General features: G+C 40.1%; 1 protein-coding gene across 3 annotated transcripts in view; it reads left to right on the top strand.

The window, feature by feature from the left end:
- Nucleotides 1-22,640, top strand: part of NBAS (NBAS subunit of NRZ tethering complex) — a 329,555-nt gene that overhangs the window by 163,123 nt on the left and 143,792 nt on the right. For 2 of the 3 annotated variants that reach the window (XM_053891145.1, XM_053891146.1), the window contains 4 exons: nt 6,032-6,163; nt 11,245-11,358; nt 15,887-16,044; nt 17,045-17,134. In XM_053891145.1, coding sequence (XP_053747120.1) covers nt 6,032-6,163; nt 11,245-11,358; nt 15,887-16,044; nt 17,045-17,134 — 494 coding nt within the window. The remainder of the gene's footprint in view (nt 1-6,031; nt 6,164-11,244; nt 11,359-15,886; nt 16,045-17,044; nt 17,135-22,640) is intronic. The other variant, XM_019451545.2, reaches the window with a different exon arrangement.

Here is a 22,640-nt window from a genome sequence, read left to right on the forward strand (position 1 = left end):
TTTCAGTTGCATACATTTAAGTAGCTGTACATGATCATAGTTTATTTTGTTATGCTCAGTACAGACTATTCTTAAGTTGATACTATTTTTTTAAAAGGAAGAATGACAGGAAGCTCTTGCTTAGAGTTTAATTCCTAGCGATATCTTAACAATGCTCAAGATCTTTTACCTAAATGTACAGGTTGAGTAAGTACCACCCAAGACAAGCATGCTGATACACAGTCACTTGTGATCATTATGTACTTTGTGCGGTGAGGACAGTGTGTGTCTCCTAGTGTCCTGAACCTTACGTGACAAGTGGGAGATAGATTTTCTGTTGCCTTGAACTCTGGACCTCCGTGCCCTAAATAAAGCGGGTAGCTTGATTATTAGCAGTATGCTTGGTGCCTTCCATGTAATTTCTTATCTTTATTCTTAAACCTGGCAATGTTGGGAATTGGGAGTGGGGAAGCTATAGCTGAGTTGTTTCCGTCTCTGGTTTTTGATGCATTTTCACTAGCATCGGCTCCTCCTCCTCCTCCTCCTCCTCCTCTTCTTCTTCTTCTTCTTCTTCTTCTTCTTCTTCTTCTTCTTCTTCTTCTTCTTCTTTTTAACTCCTTGTACCTTTGGACAGTGGTGTCCTGTTACAGGTTCCTTGGTGTCCTTGTCCTGTGTAGGGTTTGAGTCAGATGGATCTTAGGAGATAGAAGTCAGTTGAGACCTTCTCGTGTTTTCATGTGGGTTTCCATTGTAGTTTTACTACAAATTAGAGTTTGTCAGATAAATTTATTAGACTTGAAAAAGGTAATATTTGTGTTACCTTGAATATTATTGTTTGGAAGTAATTTCTAGGTGATTATACATATCCTGTAGCATCTTAAACAAGTACATTTATGGAGATTGTTAAATCACTGGAAAATTGTGTTTTTTGAGCTCAAAGCTTTTTAAAATTGTGAAGATTAATCGGAGTTACTAAAAAACATTTTCATTTTATTCTGAGATGTCTTAAATCATTACCTGTCTCCCCTGAAACACTTATATTTTCAGTTGAGGTGTTCAGCCCGTCAGCCCTGGAGAGTATACAGCACTAGGAAACTTTTGCCCTGGTTGGGCCAAGCCCTCATAGCTTTGACTGTGTATATGAGTGTATTTTATTAAAAAATTCTTTTTAATGTTTATTTATTTTTGAAGGAGAGGGAGACAGAGCATGAGAGGGGGAGGGGCAGAGAGAGAGGGAGACACAGGATCCGAACAGGCTTCAGGCTCCGAGCTGTCAGCTCGGAGATCATGTGAGCTGTGAGATCATGACCTGAGCCGAGGTGGGATGCTCAACCGACTGAGCCACCGAGGCGCCCCTGTCTATGAGTGTATTTTAGCTGCTTATTTAATCCAGGCAGATTGATGTAATACAAAAAACATTTTCTTGCAGTTCCCCAAATGCAAATGAATTCGTTCAATTGAATTGAAATAACAAACTGAGCTCGTAATTTTCCGTGGTGCTCCATTAGCAGGACTTTTGCTGGCAGTGTTTGCACGTCATCTGATGGGTTTGAGAATCTGCGACTGAACCTGCTATCCTGCTGTTACTTCTGAGAGATTTCCTGACTGAAGAGTGTTTTAAGCAGGACGTTTGCTTTCATGTCTTGACAGCTTTCCAGCTTGATATATTGATTTGGAGCTTCCTGTTGGAATGAATGTCAGAAAATTTTCTGGATGGGGACATGGGATACTGCGTTTGTATCCTGTGTGTTGTGTTTATGCCATAGATACAATTTAGGGTTAAGCTGCTTTTGTAGTCATCAGGGATACTGGACAAACCACATAACTTGGTATTTAAACACTTAAGGTCCAGGTATTTTTTTTATAACGTACATAGTTTATTTTGTCACTCTGCTTTGTTTTAAAGCTTTGGCCTACACTCCAGGAGTTGGTACTGGTCACCAAGTGAAGGCTAAGGGTACTGAGTGACACTTAAAAAGTTCATAGAAAACAGGAACAGAAATAGCATGTAAAAATGATTCCTTACGTTTGAGTGTGTGTGTGTGTGTGTGTGTGTGTGTGTGTGTAAACACGTGTGTGCTTTTCCCCATCATTTGGAAATTCATGTTTTATGTAAATTATTCTTAACATTCACATGGGCAGATGTGGGATATTTCAGTTGTCCCCCGTGTTTTCTATAGTAGGGTAAATCACTTTTCAGTCTTACAGCACTGTGGTTAAAGCCACCCACAGCCAGTTTTGTCCAGCTAGTGACTGGACACGTATTTCACCTTTCTTTTTGTTTAGGTTTTCTCATTCACAACATGGGGATGCTAAGAAACAACTTCTAGAATTGCTAATAGGCATGAAGGCCGTGTGTTCACAGCGCCTGGGGTATCGTAAGGGCCGTGCCAGCATCAAGTGTCATCTTTGTTATTTTACATGGAGGTTCTAGTGTCTAATTGGTGGTGGAATTAGAGTGGTCTTACCTGCTTGTCGTTGTTCCTCTTCCCCACCATGTCTTCACTCTCGTGTTCCTACTCTGCTTTGCTTCCATTCAAAACCCAAGTTAGCTTCTAACCCTATTCTAGGAACTGAAATGATGAAGGGAATAGGGCACACTTCTGGCTCGGGGGGACTGACACCGATAACAAGACAGAGTCACACAAGTGTCACGTAGGAGTTTAAATTCTGATTCATCCGCTCTGAGCTTTGTGACCTGTGGCATCTTCGTGTTTTTGAATGTCCCCTTCCTCAGTTGGAGATAATAATACAATATTCTGTAGATAGACCTGAAAACTCTGTCTTGAAACATTGAGAATTTTCACATTAGAGGATCTCATACTTCACAAGTATTTCTGTGCATATGTCAGTAGTAGTAATAACAACTAACATTTATTGAGTAGCTTTCATGTTCTAAGTATATGTATTTGTTCTCAAAAGTCTTCTATGAAGTAGTGTCCATTATTGTTTCCAACTTCCAGATAATGAAACCAAAATAGAGGAGGTTAAATAGCTTGCTCAGGGTCACGCAGTTAGAGATGGAGCTGGAATTCAAAGCTAGATAGTTTGGTACAAAAACCTGTGTCTGTAAAGAGTGGACCATACTCTTCTGATGAAGTGGTGTGAAAGTAAAAGATTTAATAAGGAAACTCAGGTGTTCTTGCTCATCAGCTAGGTGACTGCTGCATATTGTCACCTTCTTCCCCTGTCCAATTCAGATTTGTACTTCAGCAATGTCACGAGTAACTGCTGTGCTGTTGTGTACATTTGGTGCCATTCGTGAGCGACTGAAAGTGGTATTTTGCATCTGTGGTTTGTTGGGCATGATTCCCTGTCTGTGCCTTACAAGGTCGTGATGAGAGCGTTTGGCATGTGTGTAGCTGGTCGGTAAGAGTTTCTTATGTCTGAGATGTGTGTGTGTATTTAAAACACTGGATCTATATTTGTGAGATCCACAGGAAAATGAGGGATCCTCAATTATTAAAAGATGCATACGTGCATATCTTTTTCATGGTCATTAATTCCATTTGAAAAGGAATTTTAAGTGTCGGAGACTCCTTTCCTTCATAGAAGTATAATAACATCTAAGTCTTGAATTTGCCTAACCAAGAAATCACATTTTGAGATAGAATTTAGCATGTCCTACAATAAGCAGTAAAAGAGAATTGGTCTAGTGATTGTCCAGAGGCTCAAAAAATAGAGAAATAAATAAAGTAAAAAGACGTTTGAATAAGGCAATTGCACTCTATTAGAATTCCACTCTGCAAATTTACTTAATGTCCTTAAAATATTAGTAGTTATGCCTTGCTTCGGGCAAGAAACAAAGAACCAAACTTGGAACTTCAGAGAAAATGAAGATCTGTTGCTATGTGTGACTTCAGTTTAGAAAACTGAAAAAGTAGAACTTTGATTTTATTGAACTAGAGAAAGAATGGCTGTATAGTAAGGAAGTCAGCTTACTAGAGTTATTGAAACCAGGGTTTCCCCGAGAGAACCAGCATTCATCAAATGTGGCTATAAAAGTGTGTACAGAAACCCCAGGTTCTTACATATGTAGACTGACCATGAGATCTCGGTAGGGCAGGTTTTATTTGGAAAATCAAATGAGAAACATGCAGAAAGTACCTTTCTCATAGTAATTGCATCTGAAATAATGAGGTAGTAATATACATTTTCTTAAAATACATACAAGGAGGAAAACCCGTAAAACAGTAGCAAATGTTAAGAAAAAAACAAAACAATTTTTTGATTGAGAGAAGTTTGAAGAATGCTGTATCAGTTAATTTTTGCTAGGCTGTGCTATAGGAAAAGTCTCCAAAGCCTCAGGGCCACGGAATAGAAGGTGAGTTCTCGCACACTGGCATTTCTGCAGCTCGGCTTTGTGAAGTGGCGTTCTCACGGGAGGGGAGAAGATAAGGAGTGGGATCCCACGGTGACTCTTAAACATTTGCTCAGAAGTGGCATATGGCGTTTCCACTCACATTTTGTTGCCCACAGAAATCACATGACCAATCCTAAGTCTAATGTCAGGTGGGTATTTGGGGCACGGCTCATTACAGTGGATACTGGGAACAATAGTACAGTCTACTGTAGTTCGACTCAGATGTACATATTGGTTGTCAGGATTGTGAAGCAAGGAACTGAAGTCTACATCTACCTTCCGTTTTATAGTGAAGGCCACAAGGGATTACTGTACTAGCAGATGCATGAATAGCCCTCTTAAAATAACCCAGTGTACCCTCAAGTATTTAGGAATAAAAGGATGTGACATATGCAACTTATTCTCAAGTAGTTCAGAAAAAACAGGTGTGTGTGTGAGCGTGCGCGCACGTGTGCACACAGGCATTCGTGTGTATATATGTGTGGAGAGGGAGTGCTCACCTGCATGATTGCACACGTGCATGTGTAAATGGAGCAGATTATTAGCAATTGGTTATTCTTGGCAAAACATACAGAGTTCTTGGTATCATTCGGGCAACTTTTCTGTAAGTTTGAAATTAAATCATAATGAAAACGTACAATAAAAGGGCCCATTCCAAAGAAAACTACTACCTCTCTCCTTTATCTCGCCAACCCCTGGACCCCCTGCCACTTACCTATAAGAAGTTTTGGGAGAACCCAGAATATATGGGATAAAGCCATGGATTTGGGAATGGGTAAAGGAATGAAGGCATGAAAAACATTTTAAGGGGCTGGGTTGAATTCTGGTTCCATCACTTTTTCAGTGACCTTTCTGTACCTTTTCTTCCTCTGAAGATAATAGCATCTGCCTTACAAGTTCTGCCTTGTAGGGTTAATATACGTAAATTACCTACGACAGTGTCTGGGATGTAGCTCATACTCACTGAATGTCAGCTGCTGTCATTATAGTTCCTACTGTTGTAATTTTGGGGGCCTGGTCTCCCCGATAGTGACATGCTTCTTAAAGGTTGATACCTCTCCCTTAAATAAAAAACCATCTCTTCCTAGCATATACATAATACTGTTTGTTGAAGCTTTTTTCTCCCCTTAAGTGTCCTTAATTATCTTATAGTGTGAATCACTGTGATCAGACATGTTTTTTTTTCCTAATATCTGTCTTAAGTGAGAAGATAGGGCCGGTTTGGAGAAAGGTTAATACATTGGAACTGTGAGCACTTGAAAGATCCCTGCCCTTTAAAAACAGGGGTGATGACGTGGCGGTAGAAATATGGATGTTTGGAATATGGGATGGATTTGGGGGTGGAGGGGTTAGGTGAATGGGGGTGCAGGTGTGATAGGAAGTATCTGACGTTTTCAGAGACAGATACTGAATTCTTTAAAATTTTCCGAGGCCTTACATGGCAGTTGAAAAGGTGACGCTTTGTCATAGCTCCCGAACGTCAGCGCCTTCACTCTTTCAGAAGCTGGGTGACAAAAGATCCAAGCTGTACATCATTTATTCAAAAGCAACAACAATTGTAATTTTTTAAAAACAATTGTGTCTTAATTCTTTTTGATCTGGAGGCTGGAAGCTTTCATTGTGTTCACTTACCTAAAACTTGGACAGTCATGACACTCTTCCGTGATGTCCCTGGTTACCAGTCTTGAGTATGTCTCTCTTCCTTAGTGCGACTGTGCTCTGATCGGATCGGCCTCATCAAGCAGTGTATCTGCCAATCCCCCACGTGCTACAGACAGTCCGCCAAGCTTCTGGGCCTTGCTGACTTGCTGAGGGTAGCAGGTAAGCTTTGAATGCTAAATTGCAGAGTAGGGTTTCTGTGTTATTCTTGCCATCATCCCAGGCAAAAGTCAGAAAATCTACCTCCAGGTGTCAGAGAGCTGTTCTTGAGCAAGGATTTGTCTTCTCTGCAAAGATTGGCACGTTATAAAAATGGGTACCCATACTGAGCTGCTGGTCCTTTAAATGAGGACAGGCTCACTCAGGATGCTACAAAGAGTAGCAGCCAGGATTAGCATTTATCACCAGAAAGCTTAAGTGTAGAACAGGTCAGGCCTACCAGGTCACCTTCGGTGCCCAGATTCGGTGTGGCGTTTTTGAACCTGAACAATTTCTTAGAAAAATGCGTGCATTTACTGTTTGGTGGGGTTTTCACATAGGTGATCTTACTTCATCTCCTATTAAATGGTGGTGATGATGGTATTTTTCTCATTTTATAAGGGGAATTAAGGATCAGAGAAGTCCAATATCTTGCTCAGCAGGGTTAAATAGCAGACCCTGACTTCTGAGGAGTCTTTCTGACTCTTTCATGTTTCTGTAACCACACTGTTCTGCTTACCAGAGTCTGTTAATAATTTTCTTTTGTATTTTTGACTTAAGCTTATCTCCACAAAAACAGTTGTTGGCCATATGTTTTATAAGCAGTGGTTTGAAGTTAGACTTGTCCAAACCACATAGTATAGGCTCAAAAGTAAGTGAGATTTCTGTTTATATTTTGAACTTTTAAAAACATATATATCTAGTGTATTTAGGGGACATACATTTATTAATGTTTGTAAATCTTAATATAAATGACTTACTCTTAAGGGCTACAGTTTTAGTAAATTGTCCTGTGTCATTGTCCTCTTCTAGTTCTGAAAGCAGAGAGTTAGCATCTTTACCTGCGGGCCCGCTGCAGCTTTGGGACCTGTCACCCATCGTGAGGCATTTGGATGACAGGGTTGGCGGGGGGGAATTGGGGGCAGGGAGTCAGAAAACCGCTTCGGTCCTCACTGTCCCATACGCTTGCAAAGTGGCTTTGGCTCCAGCTGTTGTCTCCGGTGACTGGCAATGATACCCTTGCTTCACCCTCCAAGTTACAGGATCCCCGAAGGAGTTAATGCCTATAAAAGCACTTCGTAAACTTTGAAGCGCTCTGTTCATCAGGGAAAATTTTCATAAGGAAATTTCACAGAAACTAATGAAGCAGCTCAGGGATACTGCCAGCATTTTTATGTACCCACTAAGACTAATTTCCCGTTTTGTCCTGTGTCATGTTGACACGAAACAGGAATATCAGTGATCTTGGTAAATTGTAGGAATTTTTAATGGTATTGACATTCTTTCAGTCCCCTTCTGTACTATTCATTCGTTAACTTAATTAATTAATTTATTATAATTTTTAGGGGTGCCTGGGTGGCTTGGTTGAGCATCCGACTTCAGCTCAGGTCATGATCTCGCAGTTCGTGAGTTTGAGCCCTGCATCAGGCCCTGTGCTGACAGCTCAGAGCCTGGAGCCTGCTTCGGATTCTGTGTCCCCCTCTCTCTCTGCCTCACCCCTGCTTGTGCTCTGTCTCTGTCTTTCAAAAATGAATAAACATTAAAAAATTTTTTTTATTTATTATAATTTTTAGAGAGGGCATGAGCTGGGGAGAGGGGTAGTGGGAGAGAAAGAATTCTAAGCAGGCTCCATGCTCAGTGTGGAGCCCAGTGTAGGGCTCGATCCTCAACCTGACTGAGCCACCCAGGTGCCCGGATACTCTTTTTTACATAGTAGCTCTTCGGTGATGTACAACAACCTCTTGTTCCCTGCGTTTTACAGATGAGGAAACGGAAGCACAGAGAGGTAAAGTAGTACCACTAGGTACTTTGGATACAAAGTTCTGTTCCACGCAGCTTCTGCCCTCCGGGCATTTGGAATCTTAGAGGGCTGAGGAAGCAGATAACTATGCTGCAACACAGGACATGATGTGTACCTGGCTTCTGCAACCAAATGTTACAGAGGTTGGAAGAAAGGCAATGCTAATATTTTGCCCAGTGAGGAGGGTAATTAAGAAAGGAATCACAAAGCTGGTGACATTGATCTGAAGCACGCAGGGTGTTTGGTTATCTACTGCTGCCTTACAGACCACCCCCAAAGTTTAGTGACTTAAAGCAAAATCATTTGATTTTTATTCTCCCAGTTCTGGAGGTTGACTGAGCTCAGCCAGGCACTTCAGGATCTTTCATAAATTGCACTCAGATAGTGTCAAGGGATAGATGGGTTCATCTCAAAGATTGCTTTACTTACATGCCTGGTACATGGTCTGGGAAGACTTACATAGCTGGGGGATAAAATAGTCGGGGTCTTGTCTCTTCTCTTTATGGTTTCTCCTTGTGGTCTTTCCATATGGTGGCCTCAGAGTCCCAGTACTTCTTACATGATGGCTGAGGGGTCCCAGAGTCAGTGTTCCGAGAGAAACCAGAAAAAGCTTCATGGAGTTTTCTAATCCAGCTTTGGAATTTGGGCAGTTTCATTGCCATTGTGTCTTATTCATGGAGGCAGTCACATGGGCCCTCCCAAGTATAAGGGAAATACATATGGGCCCCACCTGAAGGCTTAACTGGGCCCGGATAATCTCCTTCTGAGCTGGCTTACTCACTTGGCTGTTGGAACAGACCTCAGTTTCTTCCTGGCTGGTGGCAAGAGGCCTCAGTTCCTTGCCACATGGACCTCTTCATAGGGCTTCTTAACTGTTCTGTCAACATGACACCTAATTGTTCCTCAAGCAGTTGAACCATGAGAGACTGAGGAGGAAGCCTTCGTGTCCTTTATGACCTAGTCTTGGAAGTCTAGTCAAGTAAATCAGTAACCAGTCCCTGTCAATGGGAGGGTCACTGTGCTCCATCTTTAGAAAGGAGTGTCAGAGAAATTGTGGATGTGGCTTAAATTATATTTCATATACTCAAAGCCTTATCATGCCACCATTTATGTTCTTTTTTTCAGACTAAATATCAGAATCATTTTAATAGATGTCTTATTTTTTTTTTTTTTTTTTAATGTTTACTTGTTTTTGAGAGAGACAGTGCATGAGCAGGGGAGGGACAGAGAGAGAGGGAATCACAGAATTCAAAGCAGGCTCCAGGCTCTGAGCTGTCAGCACAGAGCCCAACACGGGGCTTGAACTCATGAACTGTGAGACCATGACCTGAGCCAAAGTTGGATGCTTAACCAACTGAGCCACCCAAGAGCTCCTTTAATAGATGTCTTGTCTGGCCATACTCCTGGCTGTTAAGAATTTATTTTGTTTTGTTTGCAATATTTTTCTAGATCATTCTTTTAGGCTGTTTTTGGTTATGTTTTCCCACTAATCCACCTGTTCAGATTGGAACTTTCTAGAAAGAAAAACAGTTAAATATTTGAACTTTGGACTTGAAGGTGACCATTTAACCTATCTTCATATAAAAGTTTACAGTAACTACAATAATAATCCTCCCCTTATGCTTTTATTCTTAAGTTACTTGTTACTGCCCTTACAGCAAAGATATGACTCTTATTTTGAATGTGAGAAAACAGGGATAAAGAAGTGAAACAATTTATTGATGATTTCACAGTTAAGAAGTTTCTCACTTGGAATCCTTTACTCTTATCCTTTGTTTCCACCTGTTTGTTATTGTTGGATGATGGTAATTAATGGATCTTTAAAGTCAGCTGACTAGAGGCTTTATATCTGCAAAATATCTTTGCCACCTAGCCAAGCTGTCTTATGAAAAAAAAAAATCACCCTTGGTCCTTTCATTTTTTTATTTAGATCTTCTGAATAAATGCAAACATTTTGAGAGGATTATCTAGGAAATAGGTTTTATATTAAGTGTGATATGTGCATGTATTTTTGAGAAACTTTGTGCATATTGTTCCATTTCCAGTATTATGTGTCAGTGTTACAGAACATGGGTTTGTTGTTCTAATAATAATACTATTATGAATCATAGTGCTCTATCCTCTCTTAAAAAAAACAAAACCTAATGTCTTTCAATTAGCTTAGGCCAATACTTGGATTTTAAACCTGTGAAACACAGGATGGAGATTAACGGTAACATATTTTAAAACTTTCATTCAAACCTTTCTGTGATATGTTTACTTTTTCTTCCAAACTGCATTATAGCTTAAAAATGCAAGGATCATTGCATTTTTCCTTTTTCTTTTTGGAAATATTGAAAATAATTTTAAAGTTTCATTACTTGATTAAAATTTAAATTGTTTACTTTTTTTTTTTTTTTGCCTAAGTGTACAAATTGTGTTTATGTTGTAACTTTGAATTATAATAGAATCTCTACTCATTTCACTGAGTATTTTTTTTTGAACCCCAATTATATGTATGACTTGGAGGTACTGAGAATTTAACAAGGGAAGGGACCCCTGTCTTGAGAGATCTTAAATTCTGATACTAGATGTAGATTTTTAAAACAATAATCCCAATAAATTGGTATTCTGAAAATGAAAAGTGAAGAAACATGTAGGAGGTCACCTAAACCATACCTTTTTCGTGAAGAAAGTGTAGAGGTGTCAAAGAAGGACATCACATCTAAATTGACTTCTAAGAATCTTTTTGAGAGATTAAGATCTTTGTGTTACCGTAAACTGAATTTTGGTATGTTTTCTGAGAGCCTACATGCTTACTATGATAAATAAAAGATAGTACTGTTAGTGAAACCATAAAGTTATAACCAATTTACTGTGTGTTTAAGGCTCCCCTCTTTGTATTTGTCATTTGTTAATTATAATTAGAAATAGAACATTCAAAGGGCAAAATATCAAAAAAAAAAAAATAGCAAAATATTTAATGCCACTACTGGGAGGAAAACTTTTTCTCTCCCCACTTAGGTTGGAATGGTTGGTCTGGGGCTGATACTGATCATTGATCTCTTAGGAGAATGAGAGCTAATTCCAGGATTAATAAATAGATTGGAAGGTCAAAGTTGCCTTGACATTTGTCCTATAATCTTTTAAAAAATCAGTCTAATCTCTACCTTTTATTTTTTAATTAATTCAAAATACAATGTTAATGAGCTGTTTTATTAATTGATGCTGCCATAATCATTAAGTTGTTTGCCTGTGTTTACAGGTGAAGACCCAGAAGAAAGGCGTGGACAGGTTCTGATCCTTCTAGTGGAACAGGCACTTCGTTTCCATGACTACAAAGCAGCCAATGTGCATTGTCAGGAGCTGATGGCCACAGGTGAAATAGACAAATTACTTAACACTTTGCCCAGGTCCGCTTTGCATGATGAGTAATGGAAAAGGTCTGTTCTGAAATCAATTGGCCTGATTGGGAAGCCAGGCACATTTTCTTCAAAAGACTTGAGAAACCTTTTGTGAGCACTGATCAGTCTGTATTCTTTGTGCTTATATATTAATGTAAGTACTTAATGGGCTCAGGGGTTATATTTTAGCTGAGATTTTGGTTGCTTTCCATTGCCTATTAAAAATATGCTCATAATTTTAAGAACAATTTTATATAAAATATTTTAATGCCTTTTCATGTATTTGTTATATAAAAGAAAATTTGAAATTTTTGAATTATCTATGATTTGTGAGTAGTTCATGTTTCTAGTCTTTAATTTTTTTTTAAAAAAGGATAACATAGTGCTTTTCAAACTGACCTTGAGAAGTTAGAAAGTAGTCTGCAACCCTAAAATATTCTATATTGAAATTTAAATTCCAGTCTCTGGAAGATCAGATTTGTATGTGTCTGTGTGTGTGTAGAATAATTTCACTATGAAAGAACATATTCCCCCATGGGGTAGGAAGTGATGTTGTCTGATCATAGACTCTCTACTAAATGATCTGCTTTCTGTAGCTGTCTCTGAATGTAGGAAAGCTCAAGCATATCTTTTTATGTTCAGCATAGAAGGAACATACTTAAACATCATAAAAGCCATTTATGTAAAGCCCACAGCTAATATCATCCTTAATGGGGAAAAACTGAGAGTTTTCCCCCTGAGATCAGCAACACGACAGGGATGTCCACTCTCACCGCTGTTGTTTCACATAGTGTTGGAAGTGCTAGCATCAGCAATCAGACAACAAAAGGAAATCAAAGACATCCAAATTGGCAAAGATGAAGTCAAGCTTTCACTTTTTGCAGATGACATGATATTATACATGGAAAATCCGGTGGACTCCACCAAAAGTCTGCTAGAACTGATACATGAATTCAGCAAAGTCGCAGGATACAAAATCAATGTACAGAAATCAGTTGCATTCTTATACACTAACAATGAAGCAACAGGAAGACAAATAAAGAAACTGATCCCATTCACAATTGCACCAAGAAGCATAAAATACCTAGGAATAAACCTAACCAAAGATGTAAAAGATCTGTATGCTGAAAACTATAGAAAGCTTATGAAGGAAACTGAAGAAGATACAAAGAAATGGAAAAACATTCCGTGCTCATGGATTGGAAGAATAAATACTGTCAAAATGTCAATACCACCCAAAGCTATCTACACATTCAATGCAACCCCAATCAAAATTGCACCAGCATTCTTCTCGAAGCTAGAACAAGCAATCTTCAAATTTGTATGGAACCAGAAAAGACCCCGAATAGCCAAAGTAATATTGAAGAAGAAAACCAAAGCAGGAGGCATCACAATCCCAGACTTTAGCCTCTACTACAAAGCTGTAATCATCAAGACAGCATGGTATTGGCACAAAAACAGACACATAGACCAATGGAATCGAATAGAGACTCCAGAATTGGACCCACAAGAGTATGGCCATCTAATCTTTGACAAAGCAGGAAACAATATCCAATGGAAAAAAGACAGTCTCTTTAACAAATGGTGCTGGGAGAACTGGACAGCAACATGCAGAAGAATGAAACTGGACCACTTTCTTACACCATTCACAAAAATAAACTCAAAATGGATGAAGGACCTGAATATGAGACAGGAAACCATCAAAACCCTGGAAGAGAAAGCAGGAAAAAACCTCTCTGACCTCAGCCCTAGCAATTTCTTACTTGACACTTCTCCAAAGGCAAGGGAATTAAAAGCAAAAATGAACTATTGGGACCTCATGAAGATAAAAAGCTTCTGCACTGCAAAGGAACCAGCAAAACTAAAAGGCAGCTGACCGAATGGGAGAAGATATTTGCAAATGACATATCGGACAAAGGGCTAGTATCCAAGATCTATAAAGAGCTCACCAAACTCTGCACCCGAAAAACAAATAATCCAGTGAAGAAATGGGCAGAAAACATGAATAGACACTTCTCTAAAGAAGACATCCAGATGGCCAACAGGCACATGAAAAGTTGCTCAACGTCACTCCTCATCAGGAAAATACAAATGAAAACCACACTGAGATACCACCTCAAGCCAGTCAGAGTGGCTAAAATGAACAAATCAGGAGACTATAGATGCTGGAGAGGATGGGGAGAAACAGGAGCCCTCTTGCACTGTTGGTGGGAATGCAAACTGGTGCAGCCGCTCTGGAAAACAGTGTGGAGGTTCCTCAAAAAATTAAAAATAGATCTACCCTAGGACCCAGCAATAGCACTGACAGGAATTTACCCAAGGGATGCAGGAGTGCTGATGCACAGGGGCTCTTGTACCCCAATGTTTATAGCAGCACTTTCAACAGTAGCCAAATTATGGAAAGAGCCTAAATGTCCATCACCTGATGAATGGATAAAGAAGCTGTGGTTTATATATACAATGGAATACTACTTGGCAATGAGAAAGAATGAAATCTGACCTTTTGTAGCAACACAGATGGAACTGGAGAGTGTTATGCTAAGTGAAATAAGTCCTACAGAGAAAGACAGATACGATATGTTTTCACTCTTATGTGGATCCTGAGAAACTTAACAGAAAACCACGGGGGATGGGAAGGGGGAAAAAAGTTACAGAGAGGGAGGGAGGCAAACCATAAGAGACTCTTAAAGACTGAGAATAAACTGAGGGTTGATGGGGGGTGGGAGGGAGGGGACAGTGGGTGATGGGCATTGAGGAGGGTACCTGTTGGGATGTGCACTGGGTGTTGTATGGAAACCAATTTGACAATAAATTTCATATTTAAAAAACAAACAAAAAAAATCAAGCGTATCTTTTTACCTTTGCTTTCATAGCGAGTGGTTAAAAATGTAGTGCTTCACCTCGTAATAACTCATGGAGCGTGCACTTAAGAGTTTTGCACTTCGTGTATACCGTTAAAGAAAAATATTCTGTCATTTCTTAAAAACTGTAAGGAAGACATTATTCAGGACTTTTGCAATAGATGTTAAAACTATTGCATTAAGGGAGAGAGAAGAGACTCAATTCCAAATACGAGAAAGACAGCAGGCGACTTAAAGCCAAGGAGCATGGTAGGGGGTCAGTGGATGGAAAATTAGCACAAGACATCAAGGTTCGTGGCATTCTTTCTGACCTGCCTTAACAGGGTTCTTGCTGAAGGCAGACCAGGGTGATTAGATATCAGGGATGAGGGATGGGGAATTTGCTCACATATCAGCAATGATCAATTGTCAAGGGTGGGAGATTCTCTCTAAACTGACTTTTTTGTAGGATTATTGCTGAAACTGGAGTATGCAGGCTCAGCCAGGCCAAGGTGTAGGCCTAGTTGTGAAGAAGCTTCAGCAGAGCCTAATATTTGGCCAAAGAAAAAATCGTTTTCAGTACATCTATGAAAATGTTTAAAAGTCTAGGGGAAAACACTGTGGTTTGTAATATCAGCATTAGAAAATCCGTTTCATAAAAGAGCTACCTACATTCGGAATACCAACCAATATTAACATTAACCAGTTATTAAGCCACTATTGATGTTAACCAATATTGACTTTGTAACATTAAGTTCAGAATAATTATGGTTGTCTGAAAAAAAGTGTATTATTCTAAAATTATTTTGAGAGCTTTGTTAAAGAATTTTATTCCTGTAAGGCGTAGTACCTGGATTTTTACTTTATATGTTTAGAGAAATTGTTCTGGACCCAGGCCTTTGTACTTAGAAAAAGCAAACCCTTTCAAAATAGAACTTAGTACTTAGAAAAAACAAACAAACCCTTTCAAACTAGAACTCCTTCAGTGACAAATAAAACTATATTTTACTGGAGTATAACATTGTGCAGCAAACATCTCTGCTTAGTGCCACGACGGACAGCGTGCCTTGCGCTGTCCTTGGATCTCTGTCTTCTATAAAGTGAATGTGTCTGTGTAGCTGCCTGTAATAGTTCTTCTTTTCTCACACTTGGCAAGTTTACAAAGTGGCTTGTAAATATAAACGTGATTTAATCCTTCCACAACTCCAGGAGGAAGGCATTATTATTGTCCCTTTGTGGTAGTAAAGGAGCTGTGACGTCTGGAACTCTCTCAGGCACACACAAGTGCTAAATAGCAGTGTTGGGCTGTATCCTCAGGTCTTCCGAATTCAGATCTCTGACTTAGCTTTTTACTCACTGTCAACGCTAAGTAGATGACGGGTAGTCATTGTCAGGTATTCTAAAATGAAACAGAGTTTATCAGAAAAACAGGTGGGATATTGCTAACCTTTCTGGATAATAAGCCAGCCCAGTATTTCTTTTCTAGTTTACTTTAGATCCTTATGTGTTTCTTACCGCTTATAAAAAAGTTACGCGTCTCTAATGACCGAGATTGTGCTTTGGTAACACAAGACCTGAGCAGAAATCCACTGAGTTTCTCATGTTAGATTGGAGATTTTTCTTCTGGTGAAAATCCGTTTGTTTTTTCTTGCTCATTTTATAGGTTATTCTAAGAGTTGGGATGTTTGTAGCCAGTTAGGACAATCAGAAAATTACCAGGACTTGGCCACGCGTCAGGAGCTCATGGCTTTTGCTTTGACACATTGCCCTCCTGGCAGCATTGAACTTCTTCTGGCAGCGAGCAGCAATCTGCAGACAGAAGTAAGTGTTGCAGTAAAGTAAATCCCAAACTGTATGAAATCTGATTTGTTGGGTGTGTGGATCTGAGATCTTGTGATTGTTTTTTTAAATAATATGGAAGAAAAATAGCTTGTCACTTATGTGAAAAGGGATTTGAAGATATTGGATATAAGGTAGTGTTGTTGGCTTATTATAGTAAGGGAGAAAGGTAGGAGGTAATATTAAGAGGTAAATTATTGGATATAATGAAGAAATGAGTGTTGTCAAGAATTAAACATGAGAAATGGTCTTGGAAAATATGTTAAAAACCAGTGGTGATACCATCCCTCGGAAGTCGTTTGGAGAGTGCCGAATCCTAACCACTAGACCACCAGGGAACTTGGAAGTCCTTTGGAAATGGCGGAGGACGGAGTTTTGGTTGGGGAGATGCTCAGTTTCCCAAAATTCACGGGATCTGCCGAAGAGTGGATAATACTTTTGTTGCAAAAAATATAGAAGAAATAAATAGAGGGTATAAGAATATAGGAGGAGATTCTGGAATTCTCCTTTTCATATCCTCGTCATTCAGTACATCATACACCAGGTTTTTCACCATTGGTGCCCACTTCTCAAATTGGGAAGCCACTCAGGAAGTCCTGAAGTAAGCCTGTTACCAAAAAGTGTTCATTATGAAGTAGCAATGTTTTCCTCAAAAGAGTGCTTTTAAAATTTCCAGTCTATGTTGTAAAGTGAGGCAAATTTAAAACACAGTTCCTTTAGGGGCACCTGGGTGGCTCAGTCGGTTAAATGTCTGACTTCAGCTCAGGTCACGATCTTGCAGTCCGTGACTTCGAGCCCCACTTTGTGCTCTGTGCTGACAGCTCGGAGCCTGGAGCCTGCTTCAGATTCTGTGTCTCCCTCTCTCTCTCTGCCCTTCCCCTGCTCAGGCTCTGTCTTTTTCTCTTTTTCCAAAATAAATAAACATTAAAAAAAAAAAAAAAACCCAACAGTTCCTTGACAGTATGTCATGTTCTCTTTTCAGATTCTTTATCAAAAAGTGAATGTCCAGATCCATCCAGAAGGAGGAGAGAGTATCAGTGTTTCACCATTAATTAGTAAAGCGCTCCACGAGGTGAGTTGGTCTGCGAGGGACGAGTTTGAAAGGGGACCATGAGTGGAGTGAAATGGGAGTCGCCTGGCCGTGTGTGTGTGGGAAAACTTTTTCTTTTCTTTTTTTTTTTTTTCAACGTTTTTTTTTTTTTTTATTTATTTTTGGGACAGAGAGAGACAGAGCATGAACGGGGGAGGGGCAGAGAGAGAGGGAGACACAGAATCGGAAACAGGCTCCAGGCTCCAAGCCATCGGCCCAGAGCCTGACGCGGGGCTCGAACTCACGGACCACGAGATCGTGACCTGGCTGAAGTCGGAGGCTTAACCGACTGCGCCACCCAGGCGCCCCAAAACTTTTTCTTTTAAACGTTTTTGTGTGTGTGTGTGTGAAATACAACATTCATATTAAAAAAATAAAAAGTACAGAAAAGTGTCCAGCTCCATAAATTATCACGAAGAAAGTAGCCATGAAGCCACCAGATAGAGAAATTGGTATGACCAGCCTTCCACAAGTCCCCCTGCACCCTGTCCCAGCTTAGTTTCTAGCTCTTCTTTTTCCTTCCGGAAATCACCAGTGTTGGGACACCAGATCTTTGTGGCTTTTGTTCTTATTTTAAGGAATTTTAATACCCATCACACCCCTCCCAATAGGATTTGACCTATTTTTGTGCTTAATGGAAATGGCTATGCTCCATAATTTTTGCGAGACTCCTTCATGTTCTTACACGTGTATAGTTTAGTCACTGTTCTGCGGAGAAATTAGCTGCGGTGTGCGTGTTTTACAGTTCATCCACTGTGACGTTGACTGGCGTTGGTGTCTTTTTACTCTTGGCTACTAGAGATGAGGCTGCATCAGCGTTTTGTACGTGTTGCTGATGCACATGTGCATACCATTCTGTCCGGCATCTGTTTACCCCGGCCTGGAAGCGTGTGTTAGCGGCTGTCTGTACGTTTAGCCTCCGTCAAGAATCCCAAATGATTTTCCAGAGGTGTTTTACCGTTTGCTCTTTTTTTTTTTAATTTGTTTTTTTTTTTCAAGTTTATTTTACCTTAATTATTTTGTGAGAGAGAGAGACAGAGAGAGCGTGCGTGCACGGGAGGGGCAGAGAGAGGGGGAGAGAGAATCTCAAGCTGGCTCCTCACTGTCAGCGTGGAGCCTGGTGTGGGGCTCGAACTCACGATGTGAGATCATGACCGGAGCCAAAATCAAGAGTCTGACGCTCAACGACGGAGCCGCCCAGACGCCCCCGATTGTACTTTCAGGAGCCATTTATTCCAATCTAGCAATTTGGCCTTGTTAGCTTTTTAAAAATCTTAACTCTTCTCTTAAGTATTTAGCAGTATCTATTTGGGATCTTGGTTCGCATTTTTCTCATGACTAATGAGACGGAATTAGCTCTGGAGACCTCTTCTTTTGTGAGGTATCTGTTCGGTTCTCTTGCCCGTTTTCTATAGAATTTGTCTCCTTTTCCCTTGCCTCACTGAGATTCTTGTGAATAAAATATGTCTGAACCACCTAAGTGTGTACGTGCCTTAGGATAGTTCATCCTGGGAGAGAAAGGAAGAATACTTGCGCCCTGACACCATTTTTCTTTTGGTCAGTGCTGGCTCCATGGCCATTCACTCTCCAGACCTGCTTCTAAAAACATAGAATTGTCATTTTTTTTAGGTTGAACAAAGTAGCCCAGTTTTTGACATTCTAATTGGGTCAATTAAGAGATAGTAATTCTCTTTATTGATTGGTTTTCCACAGGATTCCTTTAAACGGTAAGCTTCACTTTTTTTTTTTTTTTAATGTTTATTCTTGAGAGAGAGAGACAGACAGACACAGACAGAGTGGGAGTGGGGGGAGGGGCAGAGAGAGAGGGAGACACAGAATCCGAAGCAGGCTCCAGGCTCCCAGCTGTCAGCCCAGAGCCCGACACAGGGCTCGAACTCTGGAACAGCACGTTCATGACTTGAGCTGAAGTCGGACGCTTAACCGACTGAGCCACCCAGGCGCGCCTAAGCTTCACCTACAGAATGTGAAACGTCATTCATTTTTCTGAAACGTCATTCTATTTTGGAAGCCATCTATTGTGGAACGTTAGCTGCACCTAATCTTTTTTTTTTTTTTTTTTTTAATTGGCTGTATCCATTTTGCCAAACTCCTTTGCAGTTGTGTACTATATAGTTACTTTTAAACATCTGATACAAAGTTTCAGTTGCAGAATCTATTCATGGAGTTTCTGCAGAGATACTATTCCTCGTGGGTTATGTATGACTACGCCATTTCCGCAGTTCGTTCTTTTCTATTAAAATTCAATTTGAAGATACCGGTGTAACCCTAGTTCAGTGCCGAGTGATCTGAGGATCTCAGAATGGGACCTTTTTGTGCTTCGGGAGTTTTCCCCTATTCTTCCTGTGATGGTGACTTCAGGACAGCATCCACCAATACATTTTTCCACAGTGAGGAAGACGTCCTGTATCCCACCGTGGCCGCCGGCCACATATGCCGTGGGTACTCGAAATGTGGCTAGCACACCGAAGGAATCAAATTTTAAATTTAATTTCATTTTAGTTCAATTTAAATAGCCACATGAGGCTCCTGGCTACCAGCTTAGGTATCGCAGTTGGAGAAGATTAGACACCGGGTGGGGGATTGTGTGCCACTGTCAACGCTGCAGACAGTGGACTTTTTTTGTCGTTGGACTCCCTCTGGATGGAAGCCGAAGTGTTTTCTAGGGGCCTGGAGTGGGTGGATACGTTTCTTCTTTGGCATGCTTTGACTTGTAGTCGTACTGATTACCGTTTGTTATCACTGGGTATGAGAGCACATTAAATTCTGTGGTGTTTTCTCCGTGGGACTCAGAACACTTGTGGCCAGCAGTCACCGAATGTCCTGTGTATTAGGAGGAAGTTGGCCAATTGTACCATCTTTCAAGGTCCAGGTGAAGACCTACTTTCAGTGAGATCTTCTTTATCCCAAGTTTTGTATCTTTTGAGCCTCTGGTGCTTCTCCAGCGGTTCAGCCACATGTCCCGTCTTCCCGTCTGTCTCTCTCGCCTTGTCTCTTTTCACGCCTCCCAAACCTGCGCTGGGCTGCAGTCCTACTGACCTTGCCACCGTTCTCCGGAGTTGCCTCTGTCACACCTTTGGTGTTACTTTCCTGGCTGCCTCTGCTGCCCTTCTTGCCTTGTGCTCTGGTCATCTCTTTTACGCTTTGAGCCCATCTGAAGTATCATTTTCTTCGTCAGGTTTTCCTCGAGTTCTCTAATTACTGTTGCTTCTTTATCCCCCACACATTCTCACATCATCGTGTCAGCATGTACGTGGTATGCTTTGGTATCACGTGGTAACTGGAAGTAGGTCATTTATCTTTGCACCGTCCGTAATGGGGTTGTCACATGGCGAATGCGTAGGAAATGTTCGACAAAGCCCGCTTGGAAACTCCCACTGCATACAGGTTATTCTGTGGTAAAAATTAATTATAAAGTAGATTTTGGCTTAAAATAAAAGGAATTTCCCATTTAACTCATATATATGTGCTGTGGTGGCTGTTGAGATCTGTTATGTTTTGGCCAGCGTACGGGGTGTGTGATTTCTCTGTTCAGTATATAATTGCAAAGTGTTTCTGCTGAGTTCCGCTCTCTAAGCTTATTCTGAATCCTCATCCTTTATACAAGCCATGAAAAGCCTTTGTGACTTTGGGTTTCCTATTTTCTCCTTCTTCAATGAATTACAAAGTGTCAACCTGGCCCTTTAGTGGCTTCTTTGGAGAAGGACAGGGGCGCCTGGGTGGCTTGGTCGGTTAAGTGTCTGACTTCGGCTCAGGTCATGATCTCACGGTCCGTGAGTACGAGCCCCGCATCGGGCTCTGTGCTGACAGCTCAGAGCCTGGAGCCTGTTTCAGATTCTGTGTCTCCCTCTCTCTCTGCCCCTCCCTGTTCATGCTCTGTCTCTCTTGGTCTCAAAAATAAATAAACGTTAAAAAAAATTAAAAAAAAAAACAAAAAAAAAAACTAGCTCTTGCTCATTGTAAAAAAAAAAAAAAAAGAGAGAGAGAGAAGGACATGCTGTGTCTCCACAAGTGGGCACATCCTGCTCCATTAGTCTCTTTAGTGAATGAAGGAGACCACCTTTACACGGCAGTCTTTTACACATTTTACTTAGCAAGGAAAAGGGATTCTTCCAAAATGATTATTTTATTTATTTATTTTTTAAAATCTTTCTCTCTCTCTCTCTTTTTTTTTTTTTTTTTTTTTGTAGCTCGTTAAAAAGCTTTCTTGGCTTCGTGTGTCCTTTCTCAGCAAGTTGCAGAAAATCTAGATCTCATGAAGTGCAAATCTAAACCCTCCATGAACACATTATGGCTTTGATTCATGAAGCACATTTCAGAATATTATAGCTACTATTATTAGATTAAAATACAGTGCTCAGCTGTACGTTGCTGTGCGTTACACATTAACAGTAGATATAATAACCACACTAAATTCTAACTCATAAATGAGAGCTGACTATATATGTAATCTGCTTAATGCTCAAGACTTTCATTACTCAGTTGTGGAAATAATAATTTTTATTTATATATCCAAGCAAAGTAAAGATGTAATTGCTATGCGGTAGCATTTGCATTAGTTCAAGTAGAGCCTACAGGTTTGAAGATATTGGCTGTTGTCCCCATGAACAAGATATTAGTGTATAAATAGACCAGAATGCATATTTTTGTGAATAACTACCAAAATTACAATTTTCCAGTTTCTTATGAATGTTGGTTATTATGCTTTTTAGATGTAGCAGTATTCCACCACTTAGAGTATATTAACATTTGTTTTTAGCTAGTATTAGTTGTATCACTTAGCCAATGGTGTTTCCCCCCCAGATGAATCTAATTAGATTTGGAAATGGATTATATATAAGATTCCCATTAAAAAATCATTTTCACTGTGGGAAAACCTGTTATGAGCATTTTAAGTGCCCATAGATTTATACAACTAGACTAATTAATGTTTATAACTGTGGCAGGGGCTAAGCATAGAGCGATTTCAAATTTATAAAAGGACTGTTTAGAAATCTCTAAAAGTGAGCAAAAGGACAGTTGGCTTTCAGTATCATAGGAAACCATTTCTTTTTCCATTTACCAGGTGACAGACGTGTGGGTTATTTCTACTTATTCGCTGGAAAATATGGAAATAGAGAAATAGGTTTCGATTTCTCATGTAGGTGTATAGGAGTGGAACTGCTACATTGCATGCATACATGTGTTCAACATTTGAAGAAATGGCAGGTTGCTTCCCAAAGTGGCTGCACCATTTTCCTTTCCCACCAGGAAGTGTTCAGATCCCAGCGTCTCCGCATTCTCATAACGCTTGTTCCTCCCTGGATTTGACGAAAGCCATTCTGAGGGGGGATGTGTGTGGTATCTCATTACCATTTGGGTATGCTCTTTCCAAAGAACTAATGATCATGAACATCTGTTTTGGTGCTGCTGCTTATTGAGGTGTAAGAGTTTTGTTGTTTTGTTTTGTTTTTTTAAATTCTGGCTACAA

The sequence above is a fragment of the Panthera pardus genome, unplaced genomic scaffold, assembly GCF_024362965.1.
Source record: "Panthera pardus isolate Hobbes unplaced genomic scaffold, ASM2436296v1 HiC_scaffold_26, whole genome shotgun sequence".
NCBI classification, from domain to species: domain Eukaryota; kingdom Metazoa; phylum Chordata; class Mammalia; order Carnivora; family Felidae; genus Panthera; species Panthera pardus.